The following is a 27547-nucleotide window of genomic DNA, read 5'->3' on the forward strand; positions in this document are numbered from 1 at the left end:
GGGTCTGAATATTACAGAATATTCTCTGTTAATGCAACCTTTGAATAGTGTACTGATAGTAATTGCTAAGTACTGCTAGGCTAGGCTAATAAGTGAAAAATACTTTAAAGTAAAATAAAATACGATTAACAAACAAATAAAAGAAGATTTGGAATTGTTATTACGTAATGCACCATGTTATTACATTTTCTAGAGAATAAAAAAGTTGCAAGTACATTTTGTAATAATCTTCTCAAAATGTAATAACTTATTACATAATGCGGCAAAATTTATTAGAAAATGCATTGGGGCCGTTTATTACAAAATGCGGCTTTATTACAAAATGAAATGAAAAAGTTATTACATTTTGGACGTTTATTACAAAATGCACCGTTTTTACAAAATGCGGCTCAACAGGGCAGCAGAGCCGGACGGGCCCCGGAGCCGACAGCTGTCCCCTCGGCGCAGCGGTGAGTCCGGCTGTGTTCCTGACAGCATGGTGGCACCTCTAACACACCATCTCACACTTCCATGCATGTTCACGTGTCTAACCAGCAGAGCACCTTCCCACATCGCTGCAGCAGAAACAACATGGAACTAAACAGATTCCAAATGATCTCAATGGCTCTGAAGCCTGGCAGGATTTTACTGAAGCCGCGTAGAGAGGCTGTGAGGCAAGGTTATCTAGCGTCAAGCGATATTATATCCTGACGGAATATTACTTTTTTTCATTTCAAATCGTTTTGTCGCACGTTCTGTGCAGAACTCTGCGTGTATGTGCGTGTGTGTAATGCGCCAGAAGGGTTGCGCTCCTGCTTGCGCAGTTACCTGGGTTCCTCTCACCTTTCCGCAGCTCCCGGATTCCTTGTGGTATTCATTTCTCCTCACTAATAGTTTCACAGTGATCCACTATCATATTGGAACCCCTGAAAATCATCAAAGCATCAACTCCCACTGGAGCAGAGCTGAACAATCTACAGTACAGGCTAACTCAGAGACGTGAACCATAAAAAAAGTTTGCCCACAGTATCACTGTAAATTTCACATCCATTCACTCATGTTGACATGTTTTCAGAGTGAACTCAAAGCGAAGTCCAAAACTTCCACAACCGTATGAGAACTAGAATAGATTTATTTGTATTTATTTACCTATTTGGTGTGTCCCCTGACCTGTAACCATAAAGAAATGACGAGCTGATTTTTGTCGCTACAACCTGAAGGTTTAATCTTGGTCTTGGATGTCAAGTTTCCAGAATGGCACCTAAAATATGTCACATGTAAAATTAGTATTGTGTATGAGGCACTAACATGGCTCTGAAACAAGATTTGTCCAATCTTTTCTCAGTTCCTGCTCGTCTTCTGTGACATTTTCAACTCTGGTTAAATATGAAAAAAGTTAATTGATTAGTCCTGATTTAGATCTCTATACAGCATCCATATATTGGGGGCAATGTCAGTGATTCAAACAAACACACACAGTTTTATTTCTCCTGGAAGGGCAAACTCTCATTGCCCTGAAGTTTGTCACAAATAAAATTAAGAACATGTTTGGAAACGAGCGGCAGGTTTATGTGAAATCTGTAGTGTACTGTGGACTCTCTCATCAAGGCTTTCTCTGCCTGCCCATTTGGGAGGGGGGCTGGGTCTAGATCTTTCCTGCTATAGCTGGGTGGGCTAACATTTGCCTTATGTGTCCTCAGATCAACAGTATGGCGGCGGCGGCGGCAGCTCTTCTCCTGTTTTCCTGCCTTCACGCAGTCCCACCAGCAGTGCTGGGATCAGCCTTGCATAGAGGTATAATATTCACATCTGCTCCATATATTTATTTCTAGTTATCACATAAGCAGATTACAATTTTGATGCGTTTGCTCTTGAGGGATGTTGCAATCTGGGGTTTTTGCTTTTAAAAATACCAGTTGGACGTTCGAGCGGTGTCATGTTCCACGTGTCTAAGTACACAGCTTCCGTGCTCGTTTTGGAATTGAAAAGAATGCAAAATGTGTTGCACCACAGCAGAGGAACCTTTCCTTAGGAGTTCTGCAGCAGAGTTCTGCAAAGTGTTCAGAGTTTTCAGAGGCTGAAACCGTGGCGATGGGAAGCTGCGTATCTGCATGTTTGTTAGGTTTGTGTATTTAAACCCCCAAAACACAAGCTTGGGTCCTCGCTTACACAAGACCCTTTCCTGGGGGAAGGAATGTGTGGATTATTTTCCTGCTGCAGCTTGCTCTTGTGTCAGATGGAATATGAGGAGCTTCTTCCTGAGAGACTGATCGAACATTGAGCTCTAACCACCTCCTTCTAAATATTTTTCATCTGCTCTCTGACAGGACAGCTTTCACAACAATGACATCCCTTCCCCTCTTTACATGAGCATGAATGACTTCAAATCAGTTTAAATAACCACAGGGAAAGAAAGTATTTCCTACAAAGGCGCTGCTGTCAAATTTCCTGGAAAAAATGTCTGAAAAAGTTGCTGTTCCATCTTTTGAGTAAGAGCCGGGAGGACAAATGTCATTTGGCCTTAGCTTAATTCCATAAAAGAAATAGGAAATGCCTGTTTCGGCACACTCAGTTACTAATATTGGATTCTGGCATAAATCAACAGCTCTGGAGTGTAATCTCTCCAGAGTGTAATCTGTAACTTAACTGTAGAAATGATACAATCAAGAGCGTCTAGTTCTTACATTATTGCCAGCAATTCGGCCCAATTATCTCCAGCTTTGTGCCTGTGTCCTGATTCAAGACATTGCTTTTTAATAAGATTAATAAGTTTCTTATCTCTTTTAGAGCACTATGACCTTTAACAATGCATGAAAATTTGTACAATGAAAAGTCTGCACATGTGACACTTGACTAAATAACAGGAAAGTCTGCACATTGTGCCTGTGATCTTATTTTAAAATAAAGAAAACAGAACGTCATCAAGAGTTAGCTTAACAAAAATATGTCCCCCACTTCCAGGGGGCTGCACTTTCAGATAACAGGCCAGATAATTTATCCCTATGAGGATAAATAAAGTAAAAGAAAAAACAAGATAAATGCAATGTTTGGCCTAATGATTGGATGCTAAAAAGGAATGTGGTAGCTGCTGTTTCCTCCTCTCTTTGAAAGGCTAACAGGAAAACACAGACTGAGCAAGGATGGTAAAGACTTGTGATACCAGCTCGGAATAATAAATAAAAGTTTAACTTTAATGTGCGGATGTGCGATTTTACTGATGAGTAAAAGTAATAAGAGCATGTGTAACTGGGTGTTTCATGTGGAAAACTGCAGCTTGGCTGAGAACTGCTCATGTTTGCGTAAGCCTGACGTGAAGTCTGCTGCAGCATTGTTGAGCAAACACAGCAGGAACCAGGTTTGGTGAGCACCAACCTGAAGTGCTGGAAGGCCAACCGCGCACTAATGTACACAATGTGCTTTTGTTTGAGAGCAGGTTGCTTTTGGGAACTCAAAATGTTGTTTTCTCATACAATATCTTTGAAAAAAGTCTTACATTTCCTATAACAGTAAAGCACTCATGCAAACTTTCTGTCAATAGCTTTTAATATGAAGCACTTGCATGAATAATATCAAGCCTAAAAGTGCATTTAGGTCTACACCCACCGTTCACCAGATACGTAGGACCCTTCATAGCACTTCAATATGTTGAAGAAGTAAAACATTTATGATTCAGCTTTTGATCCTAGCTGGTTAGAGAAAAGGACAAAATATCGGATGTTTTAGGATTTTAGCATACTAAACCTGAAAGAGATGAGACAACAGATGTGTTCTTTAGCAGAACCCCCCCCCCCCCACACACACGTACACACGTTTAGTGAGTCATAAATGCTCTGCATAGCTGAGTGTCAAATTGATTTTTCTCGTAATCCTTAGACAAGCACAGTTCCAGGGAGGAGCAGGGGTCGGTGGTAAACAGGTTATTTTTAAGCCTTTCCCTTTAGTGCCCTAAGCAGTATTGACCATGTGTGCTGTAGTCAGCTGCAGCATTGATCACTCCTGCTAATGGAATAGGCAGTGTTTAGGCAGGCCAATGACCCCGTTAAAGGGACAGTTCACCACTATTAAACAAACAAATATGTCTACGAACAGGCGCAAGGCACAACAGCTGCTTTAGCGTTTCGGGTAGTTAGATATCAAAACTCTTGAGTTTAAAAAAAAACACTGACTGTATTTGAAACATGAATAATGTAAAGCCGGGAAAAACAAAATAAACATTCATTTCAAATATTTCAAGGACACAAGGGCACAACCCCAGAATGCAGGCAGGAGACAAAATCCAGAAGTGAAACCATTTATTTAGCCTATTAGGGGCTCATCAACGGGGGAGACATGGAGAACTCGGAAGGAGAGAAGAAACAGGTTAGAAAAAGTAAAGGCACAAGTTAGTTTTACAAGAACAGCGACACTACAGCCAGTCAACACTCAGTTACCAATGGCAACAACCAAACGGTCTGACCCTAACCTGCACGTGTAGGCTGCTTAAGTAGACCCCAATCACGCTGATTAGCCACAGGTGTGGAAGCGGCCCGCACGAGCCAGGAAACGGTCAACCACGCCCCCTAGGGAAAACACAGAGAAACAACAAGGGAAGCAGCAAATAGGATCGTGACAGGTTATCTCAACAAATATTTTCAAATAAAGTCTAAATATCCTCATGTTTCAAAATATTGACTGTCATGTAGCCTGGATTTGTATTTGATATGTAATTTCTTCGTTGATATACTAAAGGTTTCATTACACAGTAATCCCATTATGTTTTATTGATATAACTCATGGTTAATTTTCCTTTTGAAAGATGATTTTCTTGGCAGGGACACACATGCACTTAATCTGCTTTTTTGTGCATATGGGAATGCAGAGTAAGTAAGGGGCTTATTTCACAGCAGGCCCTGATCCCAAACCTCTCCAGTTGCAGTCTTCACATGAAGAACAATGAAACTCATGTCTAGGAAAAGCAGACCTTCTCTTTGTGGCTCCAATCGGTGCTTAGTTCACAACAGCTCAGAAACATCAAGAAGAAAATGACAAACAAATATTCTAAAATGGAAGAAACATGAAATATTTCTTCTTCTTCTGTCTGTCTCTGGACAGGTCCGTCTCCACACATCACCAGTTGTGTCTCTGCCAACATGGAGACTTTCCACTGCCGATGGAATGTCAGTTCTTTGCAGAGTGGAGACCTTCGCTTATTCTACATCAACAAAAAGTAAAGGAGGGAAGGGTACAGTGTTTAAGTTGAGTTTAGATTCTGCTTATTATGTAATGATAGGCTTAATAAAGTGTGTATGGTACATGCAGTTCTAATCCAAACCTGAAAATGTCTTCAGACACCCCCAAACCCCTCCAAATGAGTGGCGTGAGTGTCCTCACTACAGCGCCCAGAGTCCAAATGAGTGCTTCTTTGATGAAAATCACACCACCGTCTGGACATTTTACACCATCCAGCTCCGCTCCGGAGATCAGTCCATCATCTACGATGAAAACATCATTGATGTTGCTGACATTGGTGAGTTTTCTTTAGTCTGAGACAAAAACAAAGGAATTGTGCGTAGAGGATGTTTGGAGTCTCCCATCAACATGTTGCACGATGTGTCTTGCATCATTTCAGGAAAGAGAATTTCTCTCATGTGACTGTGTTTACTGCAGTACAACCAGACCCTCCGCAGGAGCTGACCTGGACATTGCTCAACCAGAGTGTGACAAGCACTTATTCTGACATCATGCTGAGCTGGAAGCCTCCAGAGTCAGCTGATGTGGAGATGGGATGGTTAAGGCTACTGTATGAGGTCCAGTATCGGAACATGGACATTGAGCAGTGGCAGGTGGTGGGTAACTCTGGGTAACTGACAAAAAAAACCTGAAAAAGTTGTTTCTATAGGAGCACTACAGCACTATTCTTTTCACCACAGACTGACCTTGTGAAAAGCACCTCTCGTACTCTCTATGGATTGAAATCAAACGTGGATTATGAAGTCCGAGTCCGCTGCAAAACTCTCGGTGGTAAAGCCTTTGGGGAATTTAGTGATTCTGTGTTTGTCCACATCCCGTCCAAAGGTGAAGGCTCATTGCTCTCTTGAATCTGTGGCTTTATAACCTGTTTGTCAGCCTCGTACACCTGAAGTGACTTTAAGGACCGTGTGATGGATGGTGTTAGCATATGCATCTCTCTTCACAGTGTCACATTTTCCAGCCTTGGCCTTGCTAATATTTGGAGCTTTGTGTGTTGTGGCCATCCTGATGCTGGTGGCCATTTTACAGCAGGAAAAGTATGTATTTTTAATTAATCCTCTGTGTGTTTTAAATAAAACCCACAACAAAAAAACTTAAATGCAGTTAATAACATAGAGACATGTACATCTACTTTTATTGCTAATACTCAGTTGTGGTCTGTAAATGGTTATGCTTTTTAATCATCTTCTAGGTTGATGGTTCTTCTTTTGCCACCTGTTCCTGGGCCGAGGATAAGAGGGGTCGACTCAAAATTGCTCAAGGTACCAATGTCTCATGGCAGAGATACTCAAACGAAAAACACCTTGTGAAGCTAGGAGATAAAGTAGAGGGAAAAACATGAGGAGAGGACAGCTAAGTAGGGTGAAGGAGGGAAGAAGGGAGAGAGGAGATGAGCTGGGAGGATAGGACAGGCACAGAGAAGGAGAGAGAAGGAACCTATATCTGTATATGAAGTGAATCTTCAGAGAAGATTGTTCATCTAGTAATACAGGACAACACATGCAGCCACTAAAGAGTTAAAGAATAAAGTCTGTGTATCGTACTGAAGTCCATGGCCTGTACAGATATGTTTTGGAACTATCTGGGCAGATCCTGTAAAGAGGCCAACATTCCAGAGCAACATTCCAAGCAGCTCTGCTGGAAAGAATAAGGTTTTCCCTCAAACATCAGTCAAATCAAATCAAAGCAAAAAAACTACACAAGAAAATGTGATAATGACATCATCATATATGATAGATTTTATCTTTGGAGTTGACCCACAGTTTCTGTCTCACAGAAAGGAAAGCTACGGGAGCTGACATCCATCCTTGGCAGTCCACTTGACCTGAGGTCAGAGTTGTACAACAATGATCCCTGGGTGGAATTCATTGATCTGGACATTGAGGAAACCACCAGTAGATTGAAAGATCTGGACCCCGACTGCCTCATGCAACCCTCACTCTTGTCCGATTGCACACCACCCATTTTTAGCTTCAGAGATGATGACTCAGGTCGAGCTAGCTGCTGTGACCCTGATCTTTCCAGTGAACCAGAGGCCTCAACTGTCCATCCAGCAATTCTAAATCAAGTCATCAATCAAACATTTTGCTCGACAGGATGTGCGGGCTCAGGTTTGCTGAATCAGACCCCTAATGTGAGCGAGACTGAAACCTTGGACAGAGAGGCACTGTATACCCAAGTGAGTGAAGTGAGGTCAACTGGCAAGGTGCTACTATCTCCCGAGTTGGAGAAAATCAGCAGCAGCAAAGGGATGCCATTAGAGAACGAGGGTAAGGACCTCCACATCTTAGTGGTGAATGCGCATCATGGCAGTAATATGGCAGGAAATGTAAGTCAAACATTTCCCAGACCAGACACGAGTGAACTTTTTGACAGTTCTCATGCATCCACCTCACATTCCCATGAATCAGATGCCACCTCCAACCGCCCCGCTCCTGCCTACACTGTGGTAGATGGTGTAAGTGGGCAGAACAGCCTCTTGCTGGCAACAAACTCCACATCTGGCCTACAGCTAATAATCCCAAAGAGCGTGCCAACCTCTACTGGATACTTAACTCCTGATCTTTTGGGAAGCATCACCCCATAGATCACCATGGAACTGTTCAAGATTTGATGTTTAATCAAAGTAGCCACTTAAAATAGGTAAAGACAAGATCTCGCACAAATTAGCTTCAGATCTGCGGTTGTACCACTGTCAATGAGACAGTCATACTGGGAAATTATAAAAAGAAATAAGGGCAACCACCTGTGAGTTTTGTAGGTAGTGGTTAGAATTAACATGTAATTGTGATCATTGGTTGACATGAACTCAGAGCGGGGGAGCCCAAACAATCCTCCTCTCAAACCCTTTCAGGGGTTCTACCAGGAGGATACCAGCATGTTTCAGAGCCAGCAGATGTGATCTCCTTCCTGTTGGACAAAGCCAGAACAGGAGAGCCAACACCTTGGCTAATCAATGGTGACCTCTGCTGGGATGGAAAAGAATGGAGTCACTGCCTTTCACATGCCTGTTAGTTCTTTGTGCTCTAAACTCAAGTGCTCTAATTCTCCATAAAGCTGCTGAGTGCAGCTTTAAATTCTGCCGCCTTTTTCCTTGCTTTATGCGTACATCTCACTGATTCTCTGGACTGGATGGAAGTAGTGTACCAAGCATAAATCTGCTATTTGTAAAATATGTCAGATGCTTTTATATTTAAGGCTTTTTTTCTTTATTCAGTGATGTCTCAAGGGGAGTAGCAGAAAACAACATTGCATCATCCTTGCTGTGAAAATAATGGATTAAAAAAAAAACTTCAGGGTTTACACTCATCTTTATTGTTACAAATCACATACATCAATTGCTCTTATCTGTCCATCCATATTTAAGTTGATAAACATGAATACGTAGTCTAAGTGAAAGTTCTAAGAATAATGGAGGATTTACAGTCTTTCACATTTTGTTTTTGTTACTAAAAGTGTATAAATGTACTGACATTTGGAGTACGTGTGACTACCAGTGTTTGATTTGTACACATGCTGAAATTGAACTGTTCAAAAGTTCGATTGTCGAATAAATAACTTTAGAACTGCTCCCGTAATTGTTTGTTTCGGGTTTGTTTGCAATTTTTTTTGTGCTGAACTTGGCTGCAGGACAGGACCAACGTCCTGCTTTAGCCATGCGTCCATCAGCAGGACGGAGGCGAGCCATGGCGGGCTCAGCCTGATTGTACCGGACGCTGTATAAATAAAGTTGGATTGAATCGTTTGGTGTTTGGTCTCGCGAGGCTGTTCGTTGCAGCTTCGTAAATTTCGTGACCTCTTAAATTAAATTAAATCTTAATTTGAAATCATATTAAGATTTCAACACTAACAAAATGGCGAATTCTAACTGCCTTAATCTGGACGTGCTCATGGAAAAGTTTATTCACCTTGAACAGGTAGCACGCTAGCTAGCATACTGTCGTCACTTATTTGAAATATACGTGTGTTTTACTACTAGACAGCGTTTTAGTATTAAAACTATTTTTCTGCCACATAAGAGGCTTGAGTATTGCACATTTTAAAAAAACAACATCTGGACTATTTCTAATATTCACGAAACAGAAAATGACAGAGGTAACTACTAAAAACAGCATGTTGGAGGCCAGATTGGAGGATGAAGACAAACTACTTAAATTTTATATGAACAAGGAGAAAAGTCTGGTTGATGGTAAGTTTTATCATGAACTAAAGAGATTTTTAATGTAGCCTGAACGATAAGTAGCCCGGTGCAGCCATCTGTAAATATTCCAAATCTGTAAATGCCATATTTGAATAATAACACGTACATATCCATATTGCAGAGAGAGACGGTCTTCTAATAAGTCTGAACAGATTGCAACAGTGTCTGCAGGAGCAGAGTCACCTGAGAGGTAACAATAATGTTCTTTTTTACCAGGATGAAAATAAATCATTACATTTAAAAAATGATGGATCTGAAACTGTTCTAGTGGAAAACAACAGACTGAAGACAGACTTGGCCGACCTGGAACAGCAGAATAAAAAAAGAGGTAAGAAAAGAGATGATTAGGTGAAACTAAAAGAACTGCACAATTTTGTTTAATTGGAAGTTTCCGTGTCCGTCACTGACAACCACAACTCATATACTCAAGGAACTGTTTCAAACCTGAATACAAACATTCACGTTTTAATATTAAGATGGCGTCATCTTTTACTTCAACTGAAGAACATTTGCATTCAGTCATGAACAGAGTAAGACAAAATTGCATGAAGAGAAAGAGGCATCCTAAGTGAAGACCAAGCAGCCAAAGAGAATGTAAGCAGGCTGTGGTTAAATGGGAGAAAATGAATGATTGAAGCTTTGACAAAGTAAATAATGATTGACTAGAGGATGGATCAGAGCTGCACTTTGTAAACCTTTGATGATGCAGTTAAATAAATGTGTCCCTAGCAGTGCTTCCTGTACCAGTACTGCTGTATGTAAATGAGCAGGGGAAGTCATCACATCAAGTCACTGCATCTGGGAGGAGTTTGGGCTTCATAAGCAAAGAAGTGAACAAGTAAACAGTACAGAGACGGTGCACATGTGACTGTGATGGCACATATCAAATTTATGAAAGTGTAGCTGGTTTAATCTAAAGTAAACCTATGTAACTGACCAAAGGGGCTGGTTAGCCACCGGTGTTATGAGCAGGATGGCCAGGCTGAGACTCAGCGCCTGTGTAGCGAACTGGGGATGGAACTCAGCTTTTGGTGAATGTAGCTGATTTCATGACAGTCTAGGGTTAGGAGTCACATCCCTGTTTTCATCCCTGAAGGAGCAATGTTCATACCAAGTGCGTGTCATGTTTTCTGACAGTACTACAGTTTGTCCACAAAGGGGCGCTGGGAATGTAGTTTTGAGATGTTGGAGCAGAAGATGAAAGCCCAGCGATTACTAGTTGATTGGTTTTTATGAGCCAGTGGAGAAAGGAAATAAAAATGGCCATTGGCCTTACAGCAGTTCTTTCTTTCATCATTTATAGTATATTTGCAGAAGGGATCATTTAATGAGATTTTTAATGCTCTACAAAAGCGTCTCAGACATGTTGTCCATCAAACATGAATGGAACAAATATGTTGATAGTCCTATAGATACAGCATGTTTAGATTTACAGCTGAGCTTCTACACAGCAGTTCTACTCCCAAAGACACAGGACATGTGGCCCAGCTTGGTCCTGCTCAAGGTTTCTTCCTGTTAAAGGGGAGTTTTTCCTTGCCACTGTTGCTTGTTGGGGGTCAGGCCCTGGGATTCTGTAAAGCGCCTAGACCTGCTGGTAAATGTCCACAGTACAAAAAGGGGCCTGAGCAGCCCTGCCAGTAACAGGCTGCTCCCCTCAGGTGTGTGAAGGTGCTGTGCTTCTGTAGCTTCTTCCTTCTGTTGTTAGCCTCTGGCACTGCTAGCAGCAGCCACAGCCTCAGTGGTTCACATACAGAGGCCCCTCCACTTGTTGATGCAATAGACTCCCCGTTATTCATTGAAATGATCAACTCAAACATGTGACGGATGACTGCTGACAGAGGAGTCTAAAGATGCTGAAGTAAAGAAGCTGCTGGAGTTGAAGGATCTGGACCTGGAGGAGATGAAGACCAGGCTGAAGAACCAGGAGAAAGAGAGACAGAGTGAGCTCCTTCGTCTTCAGATGGAGGTCAGTGAACAACTCCACAGGGTTTCCAGCAGCGTCTTTAGTGCAGACACAAAAGCTAACATGAATGAAGCTAAATAACCTGCATCAGAATGAGATGAGGTTCGGACACGTGTTCGTCTTTTATTGCAGCTGCACAAACTACAGTTTTGTTTTTAGTATTACAGCCTACTTACTTAATAAATGACAGTTTTCGGTTGAAATTTCAGAATCATAAAAAGTGCTCTCTGCTGAGGGTTATTGTTCTCTGATGAGTTTTTGTGTTTGCAGTTTGGTGCGAAGTTAGCCCGAGTTCAGAGTTCAGCTCAGTGGAGCCAGCAGCAGCAGCAGCAGCCACAGCTGCCACAGCAGCAGCTACCGCAGCAGTGGCAGCACAGCCCCAACGGCCCGGGCCTCCTCCCACACACTTTTTTCAAGAGGGTGAGCTATCAGCTTGCTCACCTCAGACAGAATGTTGAACTAATCTGGCTGTTTAAGCTCTGAAAGCTTAGAGTAGAACATGTTTTCCCATCAGACTGAAGCTGAAGGCCTCCTTCTCTGAGCATCCCAGCAGAATTCTGTTGAGACTGAAACACACACTGGCATTCTTTGGTCTCGCTTTGCCTCATACAGCCGCCTATTCTTTCAGTTCTCACCTCACTTTTCAACAACTTGATGCTAAAGTGTAATTATTGTGTGAATTTGAATTTTTAAATGTGTTTGAAGATTGAACACTTAGGACAGCATTTTCCTTTATGCCTGCCAGAACCCTTTTGATGGCAGGTGAAGCACAGGGTGGGGTTAAGGTTAGAGACTTCATCATGCTCTGGGGTTCATGCCCTCTAGAACATGATCTAAACCCAGCACTAATGACAGCTGATATCAGGGCTGAAGAAGGATATGTTAAATATACAGTCATGCTCAACATATGTGCATCAGAACTATTTCATTTTTCCAATGATATACCTATTACAAACATCTAGATGCTAAACAGATGTTATTAAAGTAAAGATGATTGATTGATTTATTGATTGGATACGATGTGATTAAAGGATATCATGATAATATGAGTGTAATGTTGCGGTTCCTCAGTCTGGTGTCATTACAGTACGTTTGTTCCAAGAAATGCTCTTGTATATCTTCTTCACACTCCATGAACTAATCCTGTTTCTTGGCTGAACTCTGTTTTCCAGAAGCTGCACTTTCTCCAGGAGGAGAAAAACAGAGAGATTGTTGCTCTGCGTCAGAGAATCAAGGAGCTGGAAGAAAATCAACACAGTTGTCGGTGTCTGAAGAGGAGGAAAATGTAGATGCATCACACTCTCCACGGTTGCTTAGGGTGCACACAGTTGTGACATCCCAGAGAGTGGTGATTGTTTTCTAATGTGTTGGTTGGGTTCACTGCAGGAGCAGATTGGCCCTGACAGCTCTGTGGAATGGGTGCTCATTTACATGTGCAAGTGTTGTGGCTGCAGCACGGTCCTTTCACAGGGTTTAATCCAATAGGACGGCTGAATGACACCAAGTGCTCTGCACTAGAGTTCATTCAAATAAAAAGCAAATGACTCTGGGTTGTTTCTCTTAAGAATCCATGACATCAGTCTCAGTGACTCCAGAGTTTCAAAAGATGCAGCTTTGCCTGGAGCTTTCTATTTTGCTGACTGGAGGAGACAATAAACTTTGGACAGGAATGTCATTTGGAGCCAAATGTGGTGTGATCTGAGCTTTTCATGTCCTCGTGTCTGTCAGCTGTGGCCAGTTGCTGACTCTTGTCCCTCTGCCTGCTCGTCACAGGGACAAACCACCTGAATGAGGCAAAGCACCAGGTGACCTTCTGCACTGTAATCTCTTTACCTGCGCTCATCAATTAGCAGAGAGCTAATCCCTGATGGAACATTGGTTAATACTCTTGCGTAACATTTCATCTTCCCCGAAGCCAGGAGCTCAACAGTGCTTTGACAGTTCAACTGCAGAACCTGCATCTCGGAGCATCTCAAGATCTCATCAATTATCAGTCATCACAACACGTTTGCCTACAGTGACGTTAGCATTCTGACATCAGTGGCACAGACCTAAATACAAACGAGATCAGATATCATGAATCCACTTTAATCCTGAATGAGACGGGATCAGATGGGGCTGGAAAGATGAGCTGTGAGGGGGCGTGGCCAGTACAACCTGTATTGTGTCCATAGCCCATGACTTGAGCACATGTCTGCCCCCCCACCTGTCCTACTTGGAGGAGTTGTGTGCTCTCCGAATTAGTCGTATACGTCAGCATGTGAGGAAAAGCACATCTTTAGTGGCTCAGCAAGTCCAGTGGGACCTGGCTGAGCTGTTGGCTGCATCAGACTGCTCAGCTGTTTTGGATGCACAGTAGCATTTTGGAGATTTGGTAAGAATGTTTTCTCTATAGTACCATCTACTGCTGTCTTAGCAAGCTGTGTCAATGCTAATTCAGAAGTGTGGCTGGTCTTAATTTAATATTTATGCCTTGATGTTTAAATAGCAGAAGGTTAGTAGGTAAAGACCATATTCAGTGTCACTTATAGGTGAGATTAAGATGCAAGTTTGTCGCCAAGCAGCGTTAAATGTAGCATCCTGGTATGATTAATGCTGAAGCAAAAGAACTAATAATCATATCTTTTAGTTGATATGCTAAGGGTGCATTTTGGAGTGAACTGAGGGGAGAAAGGTCTTGAAGGTTTTTGATCTTAATTTCAGCCTGTTGCAGCAATGCCTGGAAGCCACTACCAGGTGACCACCCCCAGGCTCCATCACAGTGTCTACAGCCTGACAGACAGCTCTGACATCGGTCCAGATGATGAGGACCTGGACGCACGGCCAAGCCTCACCCCACTGGAGAGGCTCAGCGGTGACATGTGCAAGAACAAGAACACCATCAAAGATCTGATGATTGGCCGCAGGGTGGGCTTCTACAAGGTCCGTGGGGAAATTGGCTGTGGCACCTTCTCAAGGGTTAAGCTGGCTTTCCACGCATTGACTAAGGGTAGGTACGCATGCTAGTACCATAAGAGATTGTGACTTTTATTGAATTTGAGCTGTCCGACGACACCAGCAAGATCACCTTTGCCCAGATTTGGCCCACTTTCAGGAGGAAATGAGGCTGTCTGTATTAAGTCATGCAGCCAGTTTGCCAGAGTACAGCCACACTTTTCAATAGAATATCATCAATCATGAAAAATGATGCCTTCAAGTGCCACAGTCTGTGCCACACTGTGGAGCGGTGCCATATCTTTTCATGCTTTCTGCTCACAGACAAAGTGGCCATGAAGATCCTGGATAAGACCAGGATGGACACTCAGGTGCAGCGACTGCTTTCCAGGGAGATCAGCAGCATGGAGGTCCTCCGAAATCCCAACGTGCTCCATCTGTATGAGGTGGTGGAGACACCCAGCCGTCTCCATCTGGTGCTGGAATATGCGGGTGGAGGAGACCTCCACAACAAGATCTGCAATGAAGGAAAGCTGTCCGACGACACCAGCAAGATCACCTTTGCCCAAATTCTCTCTGCTATCAAATACATGGTTAGTTTTACCGTCAGGCTTCTGAAGCAAGTCACATCGATCGTTTGTTACACTTCAGGATAACATTTTAAGATATTTTCATAATTGATCAGCATGATAGAAATTATTTGTTAAAAGTTCATCAGCTTATCCTCAGGCAAACTGTGGTTTCTGAAGCTCTTTGCTATGATACACCTCGATCAGTCATAGTGTTAGTGATTAGGTTTAGAGCATTCCTCGGTTTGTTATTCAGACGCTGAGATTATTCTAAAATAGATTTAGTAAGAATGGGAATCTGATGATAGAGCCTGTCTTATTTCACTGCGCAGCACAACGCCAATGTCATACATCGAGACCTGAAGGCAGAGAACGTTCTGTTCACCAGCAGTGGCTGCGTGAAGGTGGCAGACTTTGGATTCAGCACGCGGATTTCCAACCATAATGATTTCCTCGATACCTTCTGTGGCTCCCCGCCTTACGCTGCCCCAGAACTCTTCAGGGATGAGTGCTACCTCGGCCCCCCCGTGGATGTGTGGGCCATGGGAGTCTTGCTTTTCTTCATGGTGACGGGTTCTATGCCGTTCCGTGCCGATACCATGGGCAAACTGCGGCGCAGCATTATCAGTGGAGCCTACTCCATCCCTCCCTGGGTACCTGGGCCCTGCCAGAGGCTCATCAAGGGCATTTTAAAGCCAGAACCTTCTGAGCGCCATGTCATCGACCAGATGCTGGGATGCGACTGGCTCTTGCCTGTGGAGTTTCCTTGGTCTTTGGTGCCGAGCGAACCGGCAGGTCCTCTGCACAGCCTGATAGAATCCGACTGGGGGGAGCTGGAGGAAGAGGCAGAGGTCAGAAACCAGATGGAGGAACTGGGATTTACTGCAGAGCACCTCCAAAACAACCAGCTGAAAGACTGCCGCAACCCTGTCACTGGGGTTTACCGAATCCTGCTGCACCAAGCCCAGAAGAGGAGGGGCTGTGACAGTCTGCCCGTTGTCCGAGGAATGGTCAGGGACCCCAAGCGGGAGGGACTCAGGGCCTACAGAGGCCTCAGACACACCTCTAAGCTGTGTGTGCTTTCTTAACAGACTTATCACACTTCTCCACAGGTTCCATGCAGACTCCTTTTATACTTATGGGTTCTTCTTTTCTGTTCTTTACAGTTTAGATTTGACAGCCTTTCTCCTCATTTCCAGGTTTTTGTTACATTTATTTCGCTTCAGTCCATCAATGCAAAACATGTGAAAGTGCCTGGTGAATTCTAATAGTGAACATTCTGAAAACACTATTTGAAACTCGCTGTTCTCTCAAGCGAGTCAAGATGATATAATGTGCCTGAACTAATGTGATGCTACTTTATAAATACGCTGTAGTTACTCCTGATTTTGGTGCTGTCGTTGAAGCATCACAAAGTCATGAACAAGTGTAGTTAAGGGTGGGGCACACCAGCCGCAGCAGCTCAGTCCATCGGCCCGTTTCTTCTGCAACGCCAGTGTAACAGTAATAAAATCCTCCTTTATTACTCTCTGAAATGTGACTTCTAACTACAAATGATATTAAAGTTACTTTTTGTGTGAAGTTGGACGAGTGAAGTGATCAGAAACCAGGACTTATTGTCCTGGTGCGATGCCAGTGTTGCATCATGCTGTACTGGACATGAGGTTTGATACTGAGAAGAGAAGAGATTTTATTTTTAAAAGATGCTTCATGCCAAGACTGCATTAAGCAGTGAATGCATCGAGGAGCTGGAGAGGTCCATTTGGACGTGTAAAGCCGCTCTGGCTCTCTGGTTCTTGTGAAACTAAAAGTGCTGGAGGGGGAGAAGCGAATGCGTCTTTGTTGCGTGACGGAGCAGGTGGCTGATCTGGCGTCTTTGTGGCCTGTTGGCCAAAGTTTCACTGAATGCGAACGAGGACATAAAAGTCCAGCTGGCAGGACACCAGATGATATTCAGGAGCTCTACAAACCGGCCAGACCCAAACAGACTGGCCCCCTTTGCCCCCACTTTCCACGGCTCCTCCCTCCCTTGCCAGTGGCGACCCCCTCCCGCAGAAGGCGGCAGATGGCGCGGCGTGGCTGCAGAGACATCTGCGGGATCGGACAATAGGAGCTCTGTCCGGCCAACTGGAGCCGAGCTATTGTGCGCCGCTCCATACAAATGCAGATGAGGAGGGACGAGAGACGTTTGTGTTTGAACCCACTGCAGGGACATTAGCCAGCAGATGACAGCTTTTATCCCCTCCCACTCAAATCTTCTGGGTTTTGGGGGGGTTCTTACTTTCCCCTGCACGTCTCTCCCTTTGACCCTGAACCACCAAAACAATATGCAAAAATCTAGAAAAGTGAAACCACAAATACACAAGAATGTCTTTTATTAGGCTTTTACAGTGATACAACTGATGTTTCTGCTTTTTTATAATTAGGTCCTACTTTTTTTTTCATCAACACAAGCAAATCTAACATATTTGAACATATTTTAGCTTAATTTTCTCACTTCTAAAGTATAACCTTTAGAGCCTTTTGTCAGGTTGTAGAGATATTTAGTCATAATTAAATTTCTAAAGTGAAACCTTTAGAGAATTAAGACAATTCTGGAAAGTGGGAAACATTTCCGCTGACTGCAACTCGGTTGTCATGTTGCTCAGCAAAGAGGGCAATCGTTCAAAAGTCCCTTTTTCAGAAGGCCTCTTTCTCAGCACCGCTTCTTCTCCTGCTGCGCGTGCTTCAGGGGGCGACATTTGCTCTGTGGAACCACAGGACGCACAATTCGCTTCTCCTCCCTCTCCAAACCTCATCCGCACAAAGAATGAGGGTCGATGCGTCGCTCTTGTGGCATACCTGACCTCATTCACATAAAGAATGGGAGTCATCTTGGCATGGACGGGACAAGATGCGAGCGTTCACGGCGCCGGGTCCACCTCGGACCTGCGCCGTGCTGCCTGGACGGGAATCCTCCTCAGGAGCGTCCAGGGATGAGCAGAAACACACTCATCCTGTTCATCAGGATGAGGAAGCTTGACAGCATCTGATCACTCAGACGAGCCCAGGCCCAGATCAACGTGCGGGGAGGTTGATCTCAGGGAGCCAGTCGTTCAGACGGCGGCTCTCCTCGCAGAACAGATGCAGCTTCTCCAGAGACGGGTCCTCCCAGGAGCCCTCGGCTGGACTCTGTTGAGACAGAAGGAGAGAGGAGACGTCAGTTGAGCTGAACACTTCAAAAGCGTCGCGTCGTCTGCTGGAATCACTTCTATTGAGCTCATCTGACACCTACGCACCGTGATGAGGACGCAGTGAGCATCTTCCAGTTGATCTGCTTTGTTGCCGACAATCTCAGCCAGACGCTGCATGTCGCTCACTCGGACGATGCTGATGTCGTTGTCAAAGCAGAAGGACTGAATGAGGGTGAAGTGGATCTGCAGAGCGATGTCGCATTCGAACTCCTCATCCATGGCCAGGACGCAGAAGGACACGCTGTCAGGATCCCTGTGGAGACAAAGAGTGGTACTGGTGAGGTGCCGTCCTGCTGACCACCTCTGCGGACAGATGTTCCACATCAGAGCGTCATACTTACACATTCATGACTTTAGCGCATTCGTACACACCGACGGTGACAGAGTGGTTTTCTATAGCCGACACCAGCACCTCCTCCAGGGCTTTGCCGGTGCATTGGACTCGTTCCACTGCTTCCTGGATCAGAACTTCTTCAAAAGTCATGGTGAAGATGTTGTTATTCCGCAGAGGAGTCAAAAAGCCGACTGGGAGTAAATCCGACAGGAGCAGAGTGCCGTCCTGCCTGCAGCGTCCCTCTTTTATACTCTGCGGCTCGTGCGGCGCGCTGAAAGGGCCGCGATCTGATTGGCTGACGCTGTATTGGTATGATAATACTATTGTGTTGCTCCGACCCGTGGCAGATTGATGGGGGTCAGGGAGCAGGACCCCCCCCCCCCTCCACACAGCAGATTTGGACTGAAACTAAAAATAGCTTCATTAAAATAAATTTGGGGTTCCCCGGCGCATTCTAAAGAACAGACAGAAAATCAGCATTTTGACATTTATGCATGAAAACGTCTCACATTAGAGACGAAGGTTCAAACTTTCCCCGTTTAAAACCCCCGGAAAGCAAATATTGGAGTCGTGGTCCAAGGCCCGCCCCCTAACCCCAACTTTCTCAAATGTCTTTCTTTAAATGAAATGTCCTTTACTTCTGCTGACCTAATTTCAGCAGGACCATCCCCCAAGCAGAGAAAGCGGCAGGTGGATGATGCCATCTGCGAATAAAGGCTGGCCCTAAAACGGGCCTATTGTTCACCCAGAAGCACCCCCCCACACACACACACACACCACCCCCGTATCGCAGACACCCATGCAAATGCAAATAACCTGCGCGTGCCAGAACGCTGTGCATTACTGGCTCCTGCGGCCCACGTGGCCATCAGCTGTCCAAAACTGGGGCAGTCGGGGCCAAAGTTTAGAACAAAATTCTCTTGTGTTCGGTGTTCCGTCCACAAGTCCACATGCATCCACGTTTAATTTCCGATCTATTTGCAAGATTGTACCTTTGCGAATCGGTTTGTTGAGCTCAGTGAAGTGACGTCATCCGTGCTTTTGAATAAACCTGCAGCTCTGTATGCAGTTTACAATCTTTTGCACACCCATCCTTCATTATGGCCTAGTCCATCGACAGGACACTTGGTTCTGCTGTATTAGCATAAACAAACTCTTGCACCAGGTCAGAGAATGAGATGTAGTGGAAGGGGGTTAGGGCGAGAGGGTTAGAGGAACACACACAGGTTGGCGGTGATTGATGCTGCGCTATTGTGGTCCAGAAGGCGAAGCAGCAGATGGAGAACTGTGGCAATGAGCCCCGCCCGCCGCCCCAAACCCGGATCAACCCCGACCCCGGGGCGCGACGTTCCATTGTCCACAAGTCTTCACATTCACCAGTCGCTTGTCTGAGTTTTGATTACATTTGAAAGTCAAAGAGAGACCCTCGGAGCCGAACTTCTAAAATCAAACTGCTGTGCGCAAATGTATCGGCGCAGATAAATCCAGGTGGCGGTTTGAGCTGTAAACAGCAGCAGTGAAGGCGGAACCGGTGTTTGGTGTAACAACAGAACTATCTGCGCACCGCATCACTTTCTGTCCCCAAACCCAACTGGAATCTGCGTTTGATCCGCCTGGCCGGGGCTCAGACACGCGGCTCCAGGAAGGGCCCGCTTGTCCCCACGGGGCAGGCGCGTGCAGATCGATAAGCTCTATTGTGCTGACGCACATCTGCCAGACGGCAGCGCGCGACAGGTGTTGCGGGTCACAGCCCTTTCTCGGGTCCCCGCAGCTCTTTGGAAGCTGCGAGATAAGACCATATTTACGGCAATTGTTTAGCTGTTTAGTCCAAACTTTATTTTGGGATAGCGTCGCAAAAATGTGTTAAAGCTCGACTTTAACTCATAGGAGGGAATAAAATAAAGTCCATTCGTGGTAATTTTTTTTTTAAAGAATCCTCTTTACAACTGAATAAAAAGTCATTACGCACAGCAGGTGGTGCCTGACTTCCTTTGTCACTACCTCCCCCTCCCGGGGGACAGATGGTGTCTCCCCGTTGCCATGACGACCGTAGAGACACAGAGATAAAGCATGCCGGCATTTGCTGATGCCACGCGCCGGCTTTATGCTTGTAAAACAACGGCGCGTGCCAGTGAATGAATGATAATGCATGGCGAATATACGTCTCTGTGGGCATACAAGCGAGGCATATGTAAATTTGTGTTATTGTAAATTAACTCCACATACAGTGTTAGTTGCTGATGTTCCGTGAGCCACCGGTTTGTTCGCAATTTTTCATATCTCTAGACTGCAGTTGTGTTTAACTTGTTTGCCAAACTATTATAGTTTACAGATATTGTAGAACAAAAGAATCAACCATATGATATAAGATTAAGATATAAGAAGTCTGAAATAGAAGCACCCATCCATTTCACATCTTCGATTCCTTTAGAATGGCAGCTCAAGTAGGCTACTTCACTCTTGCAAATCCAAACTGAAAGGAACACGAGAAAGGCAAGAATCTTAGTGCAATCATTGACTGCATCGAGTGTTTAATGGAAGTCATTCAAAAAGCATACGGGTCAGATGGCGGTATCGAGTAAGATGGCAGCCTTGCACAAAGTCAGACATTTTAATAAATGCTGTGGTGGTTAACTTAGTTAGCCTCCCGTCAGAGGCCACAGTTTGGTCCTTTCTGTGCGGAGTTTGCACATTCTCACCGCAGTGCAAAAATATTTAGTTTAGTTTTTAGGATGTGTGTGTGTGTGTGTGTGTGTGTGTGTGTGTGTGTGTGTGTGTGTGTGTGTGTGTGTGTGTGTGTGTGTGCTCTGTGGGGGATAGGTCACCAGTCCAACTTGTATTCCTGCCTCTCACTGCTGGGACAGACTCCAGCAACCCCCTGATGAGATATAGAATGAATTTTACAATTTTTGAAAAACATAAATCTCATTAAAGTTTTTTTTTAAGCAAATATTCATACAGTAAAAATTTTGGATTCTTAAATTGTTTTGTTCACAGATCAATGGGTCATTAAATATACTGTGTATGCCATGTGACTTCACCATCATTAAAAGCCACATTAGAAATTGGAACCTTGGTGCATTGATGAAGCATTTTAATCAAACTGATCCAGGTCAATCAATCAATCTTTATTTATATAGCGTCTGTTACAATCAAAATTGTTTCCAGGCACTTTCCAGAATCCCAGGGCCTGACCCCCAACAAGCAACAGTGGCAGGAAAAACTCCCCTTTAACAGGAAGAAACCTTGAGCAGGACCGGGCTCATGTAGGGGGACCCTCCTGCTGAGGGTCGGCTGGGATGGCAGGTGTGATTGAATAGGTTCCACCAGTCGAGCTTTCAGAAAGACTCTTGATTTCATACGGAGATCAGTTAAGTGGTGGTGGCTGTGGTCACCTGTCAACAGCAACTGTCTGGGAAGAGCATCAGGGGCTGCAGCCACGCTGGCGTATGTGTGTGCATGATTGCCTGCCCTTCTTGTGGTGTCAGGACTCCTGGAATTTAAAAAAGTGTAATGGCCAAAGACTATATAGAGGATCCCTTTAAAACCCACCCCCGACTTTCTGAGACTTCTTTAGGCACGTGTCTCTTTGGTTAGGGTGGGGGCTGTAGCTCTGTTGTATCCATTGTTTGCTGAAGAGCCAATCAAACTGTGCCAGTTCTGCCGTATATATTCCTGGAGCCACCACGCACATTTGTGCCTGAACCTTCTGAGCAGAGCAGATAAGTCATGAAGCCTCCAGGTCAATGTCTACAGGAAGCTTTGCTCTGTGCTCAGAGCGAAACTCGGCTCACTGCTGGCGTCTATGAGAGCGCCAAACATATGACTGAGTAAGTCACCCAGACAAGATCAGCGTTTACCTTTCTGCAATTCCAACAGTCAGGGCAGATGAGCAGCATCCAAGTTGACTCCACAGTGATGTCTCTGATGTGGAACATCTGTCGGCACAGAGGTGGTCAGCAGGACGGCACCTCACCAGTACCACTCTTTGTCTCCACAGGGATCCTGACAGCGTGTCCTTCTGCGTCCTGGCCATGGATGAGGAGTTCGAATGCGACATCGCTCTGCAGATCCACTTCACCCTCATTCAGTCCTTCTGCTTTGACAACGACATCAGCATCGTCCGAGTGAGCGACATGCAGCGTCTGGCTGAGATTGTCGGCAACAAAGCAGATCAACTGGAAGATGCTCACTGCGTCCTCATCACGGTGCGTAGGTGTCAGATGAGCTCAATAGAAGTGATTCCAGCAGACGACGCGACGCTTTTGAAGTGTTCAGCTCAACTGACGTCTCCTCTCTCCTTCTGTCTCAACAGAGTCCAGCCGAGGGCTCCTGGGAGGACCCGTCTCTGGAGAAGCTGCATCTGTTCTGCGAGGAGAGCCGCCGTCTGAACGACTGGCTCCCTGAGATCAACCTCCCCGCACGTTGATCTGGGCCTGGGCTCGTCTGAGTGATCAGATGCTGTCAAGCTTCCTCATCCTGATGAACAGGATGAGTGTGTTTCTGCTCATCCCTGGACGCTCCTGAGGAGGATTCCCGTCCAGGCAGCACGGCACAGGTCCGAGGTGGACCCGGCGCCGTGAACGCTCGCATCTTGTCCCGTCCATGCCAAGATGACTCCCATTCTTTATGTGAATGAGGTCAGGTATGCCACAAGAGCGACGCATCGACCCTCATTCTTTGTGCGGATGAGGTTTGGAGAGGGAGGAGAAGCGAATTGTGCGTCCTGTGGTTCCACAGAGCAAATGTCGCCCCCTGAAGCACGCGCAGCAGGAGAAGAAGCGGTGCTGAGAAAGAGGCCTTCTGAAAAAGGGACTTTTGAACGATTGCCCTCTTTGCTGAGCAACATGACAACCGAGTTGCAGTCAGCGGAAATGTTTCCCACTTTCCAGAATTGTCTTAATTCTCTAAAGGTTTCACTTTAGAAATTTAACTATGACTAAATATCTCGTGACATAACGTGACAAAAGGCTCTAAAGGTTATACTTTGGAAATATAAAGTTCTACAGTTCAACTTATTTGGTCAAAAAGTTTGAATTTTTAAGCAAAAAAAACAACATGAGAATGAATTCTGGAATGACAATATGACAACACATTTAAACTATATCTTTATTTTGATGAATCTGATCTGATTTGTTAGATAATGAGATTAATTAAAAGCTTTGAACACGGTGTCTCCTGTTGCTTGTTGATGTTCTGATTCAATCTTCAATACTTGTTCTCCAGCATAAACAAAGCTGTCAATCATTCACTGCTCTTGAACCCGAACCACCGGCACTGCAGCACCTGCTGTGATTCTCAGCTTCATCATCTGTCCGTCCATCCGTCCGTCCGTCTGTTGCTAATAGAAGAGAAGGTGTTTTGAGGGGAACAACTGGGAACAGCCCCAGATTTCAGCTATTACTGCAGCTCAAAATGCAATATTCCCTTCGTTATGAACAGATTCTCCCCTTTCTCAGGCTGGATCGCTTGGATCCATTTTCTTTAACATTTCTGATGGGTACTTTAGCATAGAGTGGCCACAGCGGACAATAATCAGGCCCAGGATGAACTCTCGAACACTGAATGTTGTTTTTCTGGGAACAAACTCTTCAGATGCTGCTAGGCTGAGTAAACACTCCATCATTGACTCAGTTGTTGGTCAAACTTAAATAACACAGTAAATGCATTTGCTGTCCTGACCTACATGGTGACAGTGTGAAACTGCCAATATCAGAAATGTGTTATAGTTAATTTATTACTACAAGTTTCCAAGGATTGGCCCTGATCCATGGCTGGGCCCTCAGTATGGACCCGGCCCCTCTTGGACCTGGGCCAGGGAAGTACCTCCCTCCCAGAGCCCCATTTGTTGCCCTGTGACTGTTTTAGTGATCTGTTGATGATGAGACTGAAACATTTTTAGAGGTAAAATAGACAACTGTTTTTACTGATAAACCAAAGCATTTATTACAGTTTCTAAAGTAAATATTTACAAAAACTTGAACATCGAAATGAATTCTTTGCATATTATTCATAAAAAAATATGTGTAATGGGAAAAGCACTTTAGAGAGGATCAGAGGACACACACACACACACACACACACACACACACACCTACACACATACACACACACACACACACACACACACACACACACAGATAAAATAGCAAAAAAGAATGAGATAGGTGAATAGAGCAGGGCCAGCTGAAATGTAATCACCCCTTTAAATCTCCATGACAACCTACAAGCACTCTTTCCATCTGCTGTCCGATTGACAATGACAAGGCAAAAGAGAGGAGGAGGAGGCACCAGCCTCCTGTCATTCATCTATTCAGGCACAAATCACTGAAACACTCTCAGAATAACTCCATCCACATCCGCACACTTGCCCTCATTTTCTCTCTACTTGTTTTGGAGGTTTTTCCACTAAAGGGTACCAGATCTAAGTAGGTACTTTGGGGCCAGGATTCCAAGCATGGCGATACCATGCTGTTACTGACAGTCTGCTAATGCTCTGCTTCAGAAAACTCAAACTGGCCGTTTTTAAAACCATGCAACAGCAACGGTATGTATTCCTTTACTTCATGAAAGAAATAATAACAGCTACAAGTAAGGAGATACCCTGGTCCAACAATGATACAGATAGTGCGGAGCTGTGTGACTGAGCGGACCCAGGCGGAGCTACACGGGGAGACCTGAAAGGAGGTTTAGCAGGAACTCTCTGAGCTGAGGGTTTTCATGATACGCATTCAGTTGGCAGTGGGCTGACTTTGGATGATCAAGATAGTCTGGGAGTCTCATAAATATTGATGAGAAGCTGCCATTTGATTGGCTGTTCAAGGTGCTATGTGATTGGCTGGAGCAGTTGCTCCGTCTTAGCAAGTTTCTAGATGTATGGATGATCATCCTGTTCTGTACATCAGTTAGTTATTCATCAAAACTAATCAGACACATCAATGTGCTCCTAGCACCACAACACATGTATTCTAACAATTTACTTTATAATTACTAGCTACGATTGTTGTAGTAGTTAAATATAAACACTAAAATTTAGAGCAATTTTAAAGAGTACATCATAGTCAATAGTGACACACAGTGGACTAGCTAGTGATTCCAGGGATTCTCCCTTAAAAAGGCCGTTGTGGGTCACCCTGGTATCACAGCTTGTGTCTCACCCAGCACCCAGCTGATGTCCTGCAGCCAACAGCTGTGCACTGCAGCACCTTGACTGCAGGTGTCCATCTGGTCTTTGATACTGGCCTGTCTTGAGTGTTGGGTTCTTACTAAAAGTGGCCAGACCTGAGTGCAGCAGGTAGAGATGAAAGTTTTAATGGGTGCTTTAAAACTGGGGCTGACCTGTCAGCTTTTCGTTAGAGCAGGCAAAAACCTGCATCCGCTCCTCCTCCAGTCCAAATATCCCCTGAGATAGCAAAAAGGATGTGTATTTGCCTGAGGAGGGTGCAGCTAGCTTCATTTTATTATTAAAACAGCCTCTTCCACGCTAACAATAATTCAAATTTTTTTGTCTACTATTTCCCTTTGAACTCTGGTACCCTGAACAACCTCACCTGCCCCCGTCTTAGTGCTGCTGCTGCCACATGCTGCTTCTCAAGTGTCCATTTAACCTCCTCCTCCTTTTCAAGCTCTTTTCACTGTGCTGCAGGCTGCAGCAGATGGTGTTGACACACACACCGGGCTGCAGGCTGAGTGTGTGTTTTTACCTTATTTGTGTTTTGGCTGTCAGGGCAGCCTTCACTTACATCCATATATCCTCAAATTCCATATGTTCACGAGGACTGAATGTGTTTAAATAAATTAATCACTTCAAATTGCCAAGTTTTATGGGTTGCACAGTTCTTTGTTTTGGGAATTTCCACAAAAAAACAAAACAAAACATACAAACCCAAAGTTAAACATGCTTGTTTCCACGTAAATAAGCAAAGACATCCAAAAACCATCTTGCATCCTTGGGACCTCTCTTATTTTGTTTTAGAAGTTGTCAAAACATTAAGCTTAAAGTCTGCTAGCCTGCTGTCTGATGGCTATGCTAATAAGCTTCACTTCATACACACAACTGTCTGAAGGACCCTTGAGTAGCCAACTGAATTGAGAAGTAGCCTAGTGTTTTGTCAACAGCTCTGTGTGTTTGTACGTGTGTGTGTTTGTGTGGGCAGCACACATGCATGTGTGTTGGACGGAGGAGATGTGCTACGATAAATCCGATCCTAAATATGATAAATAAATGTTGTAAGTAGACTTTAAAGAAGACGGCAGTATGTTTACTTTTGCATGAGGGCGGGGATGCAAAATGAGAAAACCCCAACAAAGTAGAAGCAGAGGAGGTGGTGTCTATACTGTAGTTGTGCTTGTAGCACTAAGCGTAGACCCTCACCAACACACAACAGAAACAAAAGCCACAGCCAACACTTGAACACCCTCATCAAAGGGCACAAAGAGCTGAAAAAACTGGGTGGGTTCTGCACAAAGGTGCTACGAGACCCTGACCCTCTCTCCTCTTTTGTGCAGAAGAATGGTGTGTTCCTGGAGCAGCTGCGCCTGAGCTGCATGGGACATTTGAGCCCAGGCCCTTTCATCAGAAAGAAAGATCAGAACTCTCCTGCAGGCGGTCGGAGTCGGGGCAGGGTTTGTATAACAGACCACAGGCACACTTTGCCTGATCAACGTGGAGCTGACTCCTCATTCATGCAGTGGCAGGGGTGAGTGGTGATGGTGGGCTTTTAGAGGGGGAGGAGGAAGCCTTTAAAGATGACAGGAGTCACATCAGTCACAGTACAACAGAGTCCCCGAGGTGAACCATATGGACCTAAACATCATCTGTTCACCAGCAACCTAAGGAAAAGCAGCCTTAGCCACTCTCAACCACACGGACAGACAGACAGACAGACAGACAGACAGACAGACAGACAGACAGACAGACAGACAGACAGACAGACAGACAGACAGACAGACAGACAGAAAGACAGAAAGACAGAAAGACAGATAGAAATTAGACATTCATGTCACATAAATGTTTATGTTACTGCTGGAGCCTGTCTTGTTTGTCTCTAGTCTAAGAGATCCTGGATATGGTCCATAGATGGCCATGTCTCCATATAAGGACAT

General features: G+C 44.7%; 5 protein-coding genes across 6 annotated transcripts; 4 read left to right on the top strand and 1 right to left on the bottom strand.

Moving 5' to 3' along the window:
* The first annotated feature begins 1656 nt into the window (after positions 1 to 1656).
* On the top strand, positions 1657 to 7795 carry ghrb (growth hormone receptor b). The gene is given in 8 exon segments (NM_001280100.1): positions 1657 to 1773; positions 5071 to 5185; positions 5307 to 5485; positions 5626 to 5804; positions 5889 to 6033; positions 6155 to 6245; positions 6401 to 6470; positions 6986 to 7795. Coding segments are annotated over 8 exon segments (1695 nt in total). The 5' UTR covers positions 1657 to 1667.
* A 1094-nt stretch (positions 7796 to 8889) lies between these two features.
* ccdc152 (coiled-coil domain containing 152) lies at positions 8890 to 13059 on the top strand. 2 transcript variants are annotated; one of them, XM_029837576.1, is made up of 8 exons: positions 8890 to 9125; positions 9292 to 9397; positions 9531 to 9599; positions 9678 to 9737; positions 11248 to 11375; positions 11643 to 11687; positions 11718 to 11792; positions 12545 to 13059. In XM_029837576.1, exons 1-8 carry the CDS (start codon positions 9063 to 9065, stop codon positions 12659 to 12661), a joined length of 663 nt encoding a protein of 220 aa, XP_029693436.1. In that variant the 5' UTR covers positions 8890 to 9062; the 3' UTR covers positions 12662 to 13059. The 2 variants fall into 2 exon arrangements, with proteins under 2 accessions (XP_029693436.1, XP_011602775.2); XM_011604473.2 differs by having other exon boundaries at positions 11643 to 11792.
* Positions 13060 to 13203: 144 nt separating this feature from the next.
* nim1kb (NIM1 serine/threonine protein kinase) lies at positions 13204 to 16456 on the top strand. The gene is made up of 4 exons (XM_003965138.2): positions 13204 to 13746; positions 14076 to 14361; positions 14631 to 14899; positions 15208 to 16456. The coding sequence occupies exons 2-4, from the start codon at positions 14088 to 14090 to the stop codon at positions 15961 to 15963; spliced, it is 1299 nt and encodes a 432-aa protein (XP_003965187.2). The 5' UTR covers positions 13204 to 13746; positions 14076 to 14087; the 3' UTR covers positions 15964 to 16456.
* Positions 16457 to 17233: 777 nt separating this feature from the next.
* Positions 17234 to 18658, bottom strand: gadd45gb.1 (growth arrest and DNA-damage-inducible, gamma b, tandem duplicate 1). Its single transcript, XM_011604489.2, has 3 exons — positions 18450 to 18658; positions 18154 to 18361; positions 17234 to 18046 (listed from the first exon to the last, which is right to left on the bottom strand). Exons 1-3 carry the CDS (start codon positions 18590 to 18592, stop codon positions 17933 to 17935), a joined length of 465 nt encoding a protein of 154 aa, XP_011602791.1. The 5' UTR covers positions 18593 to 18658; the 3' UTR covers positions 17234 to 17932.
* A 3475-nt stretch (positions 18659 to 22133) lies between these two features.
* LOC101076947 (growth arrest and DNA damage-inducible protein GADD45 gamma-like) lies at positions 22134 to 23616 on the top strand. Its single transcript, XM_003965136.2, has 3 exons — positions 22134 to 22272; positions 22443 to 22650; positions 22758 to 23616. Exons 1-3 carry the CDS (start codon positions 22172 to 22174, stop codon positions 22869 to 22871), a joined length of 423 nt encoding a protein of 140 aa, XP_003965185.1. The 5' UTR covers positions 22134 to 22171; the 3' UTR covers positions 22872 to 23616.
* Positions 23617 to 27547: the final 3931 nt, after the last annotated feature.

This window comes from Takifugu rubripes, chromosome 6 (assembly GCF_901000725.2).
Source record: "Takifugu rubripes chromosome 6, fTakRub1.2, whole genome shotgun sequence".
NCBI classification, from domain to species: domain Eukaryota; kingdom Metazoa; phylum Chordata; class Actinopteri; order Tetraodontiformes; family Tetraodontidae; genus Takifugu; species Takifugu rubripes.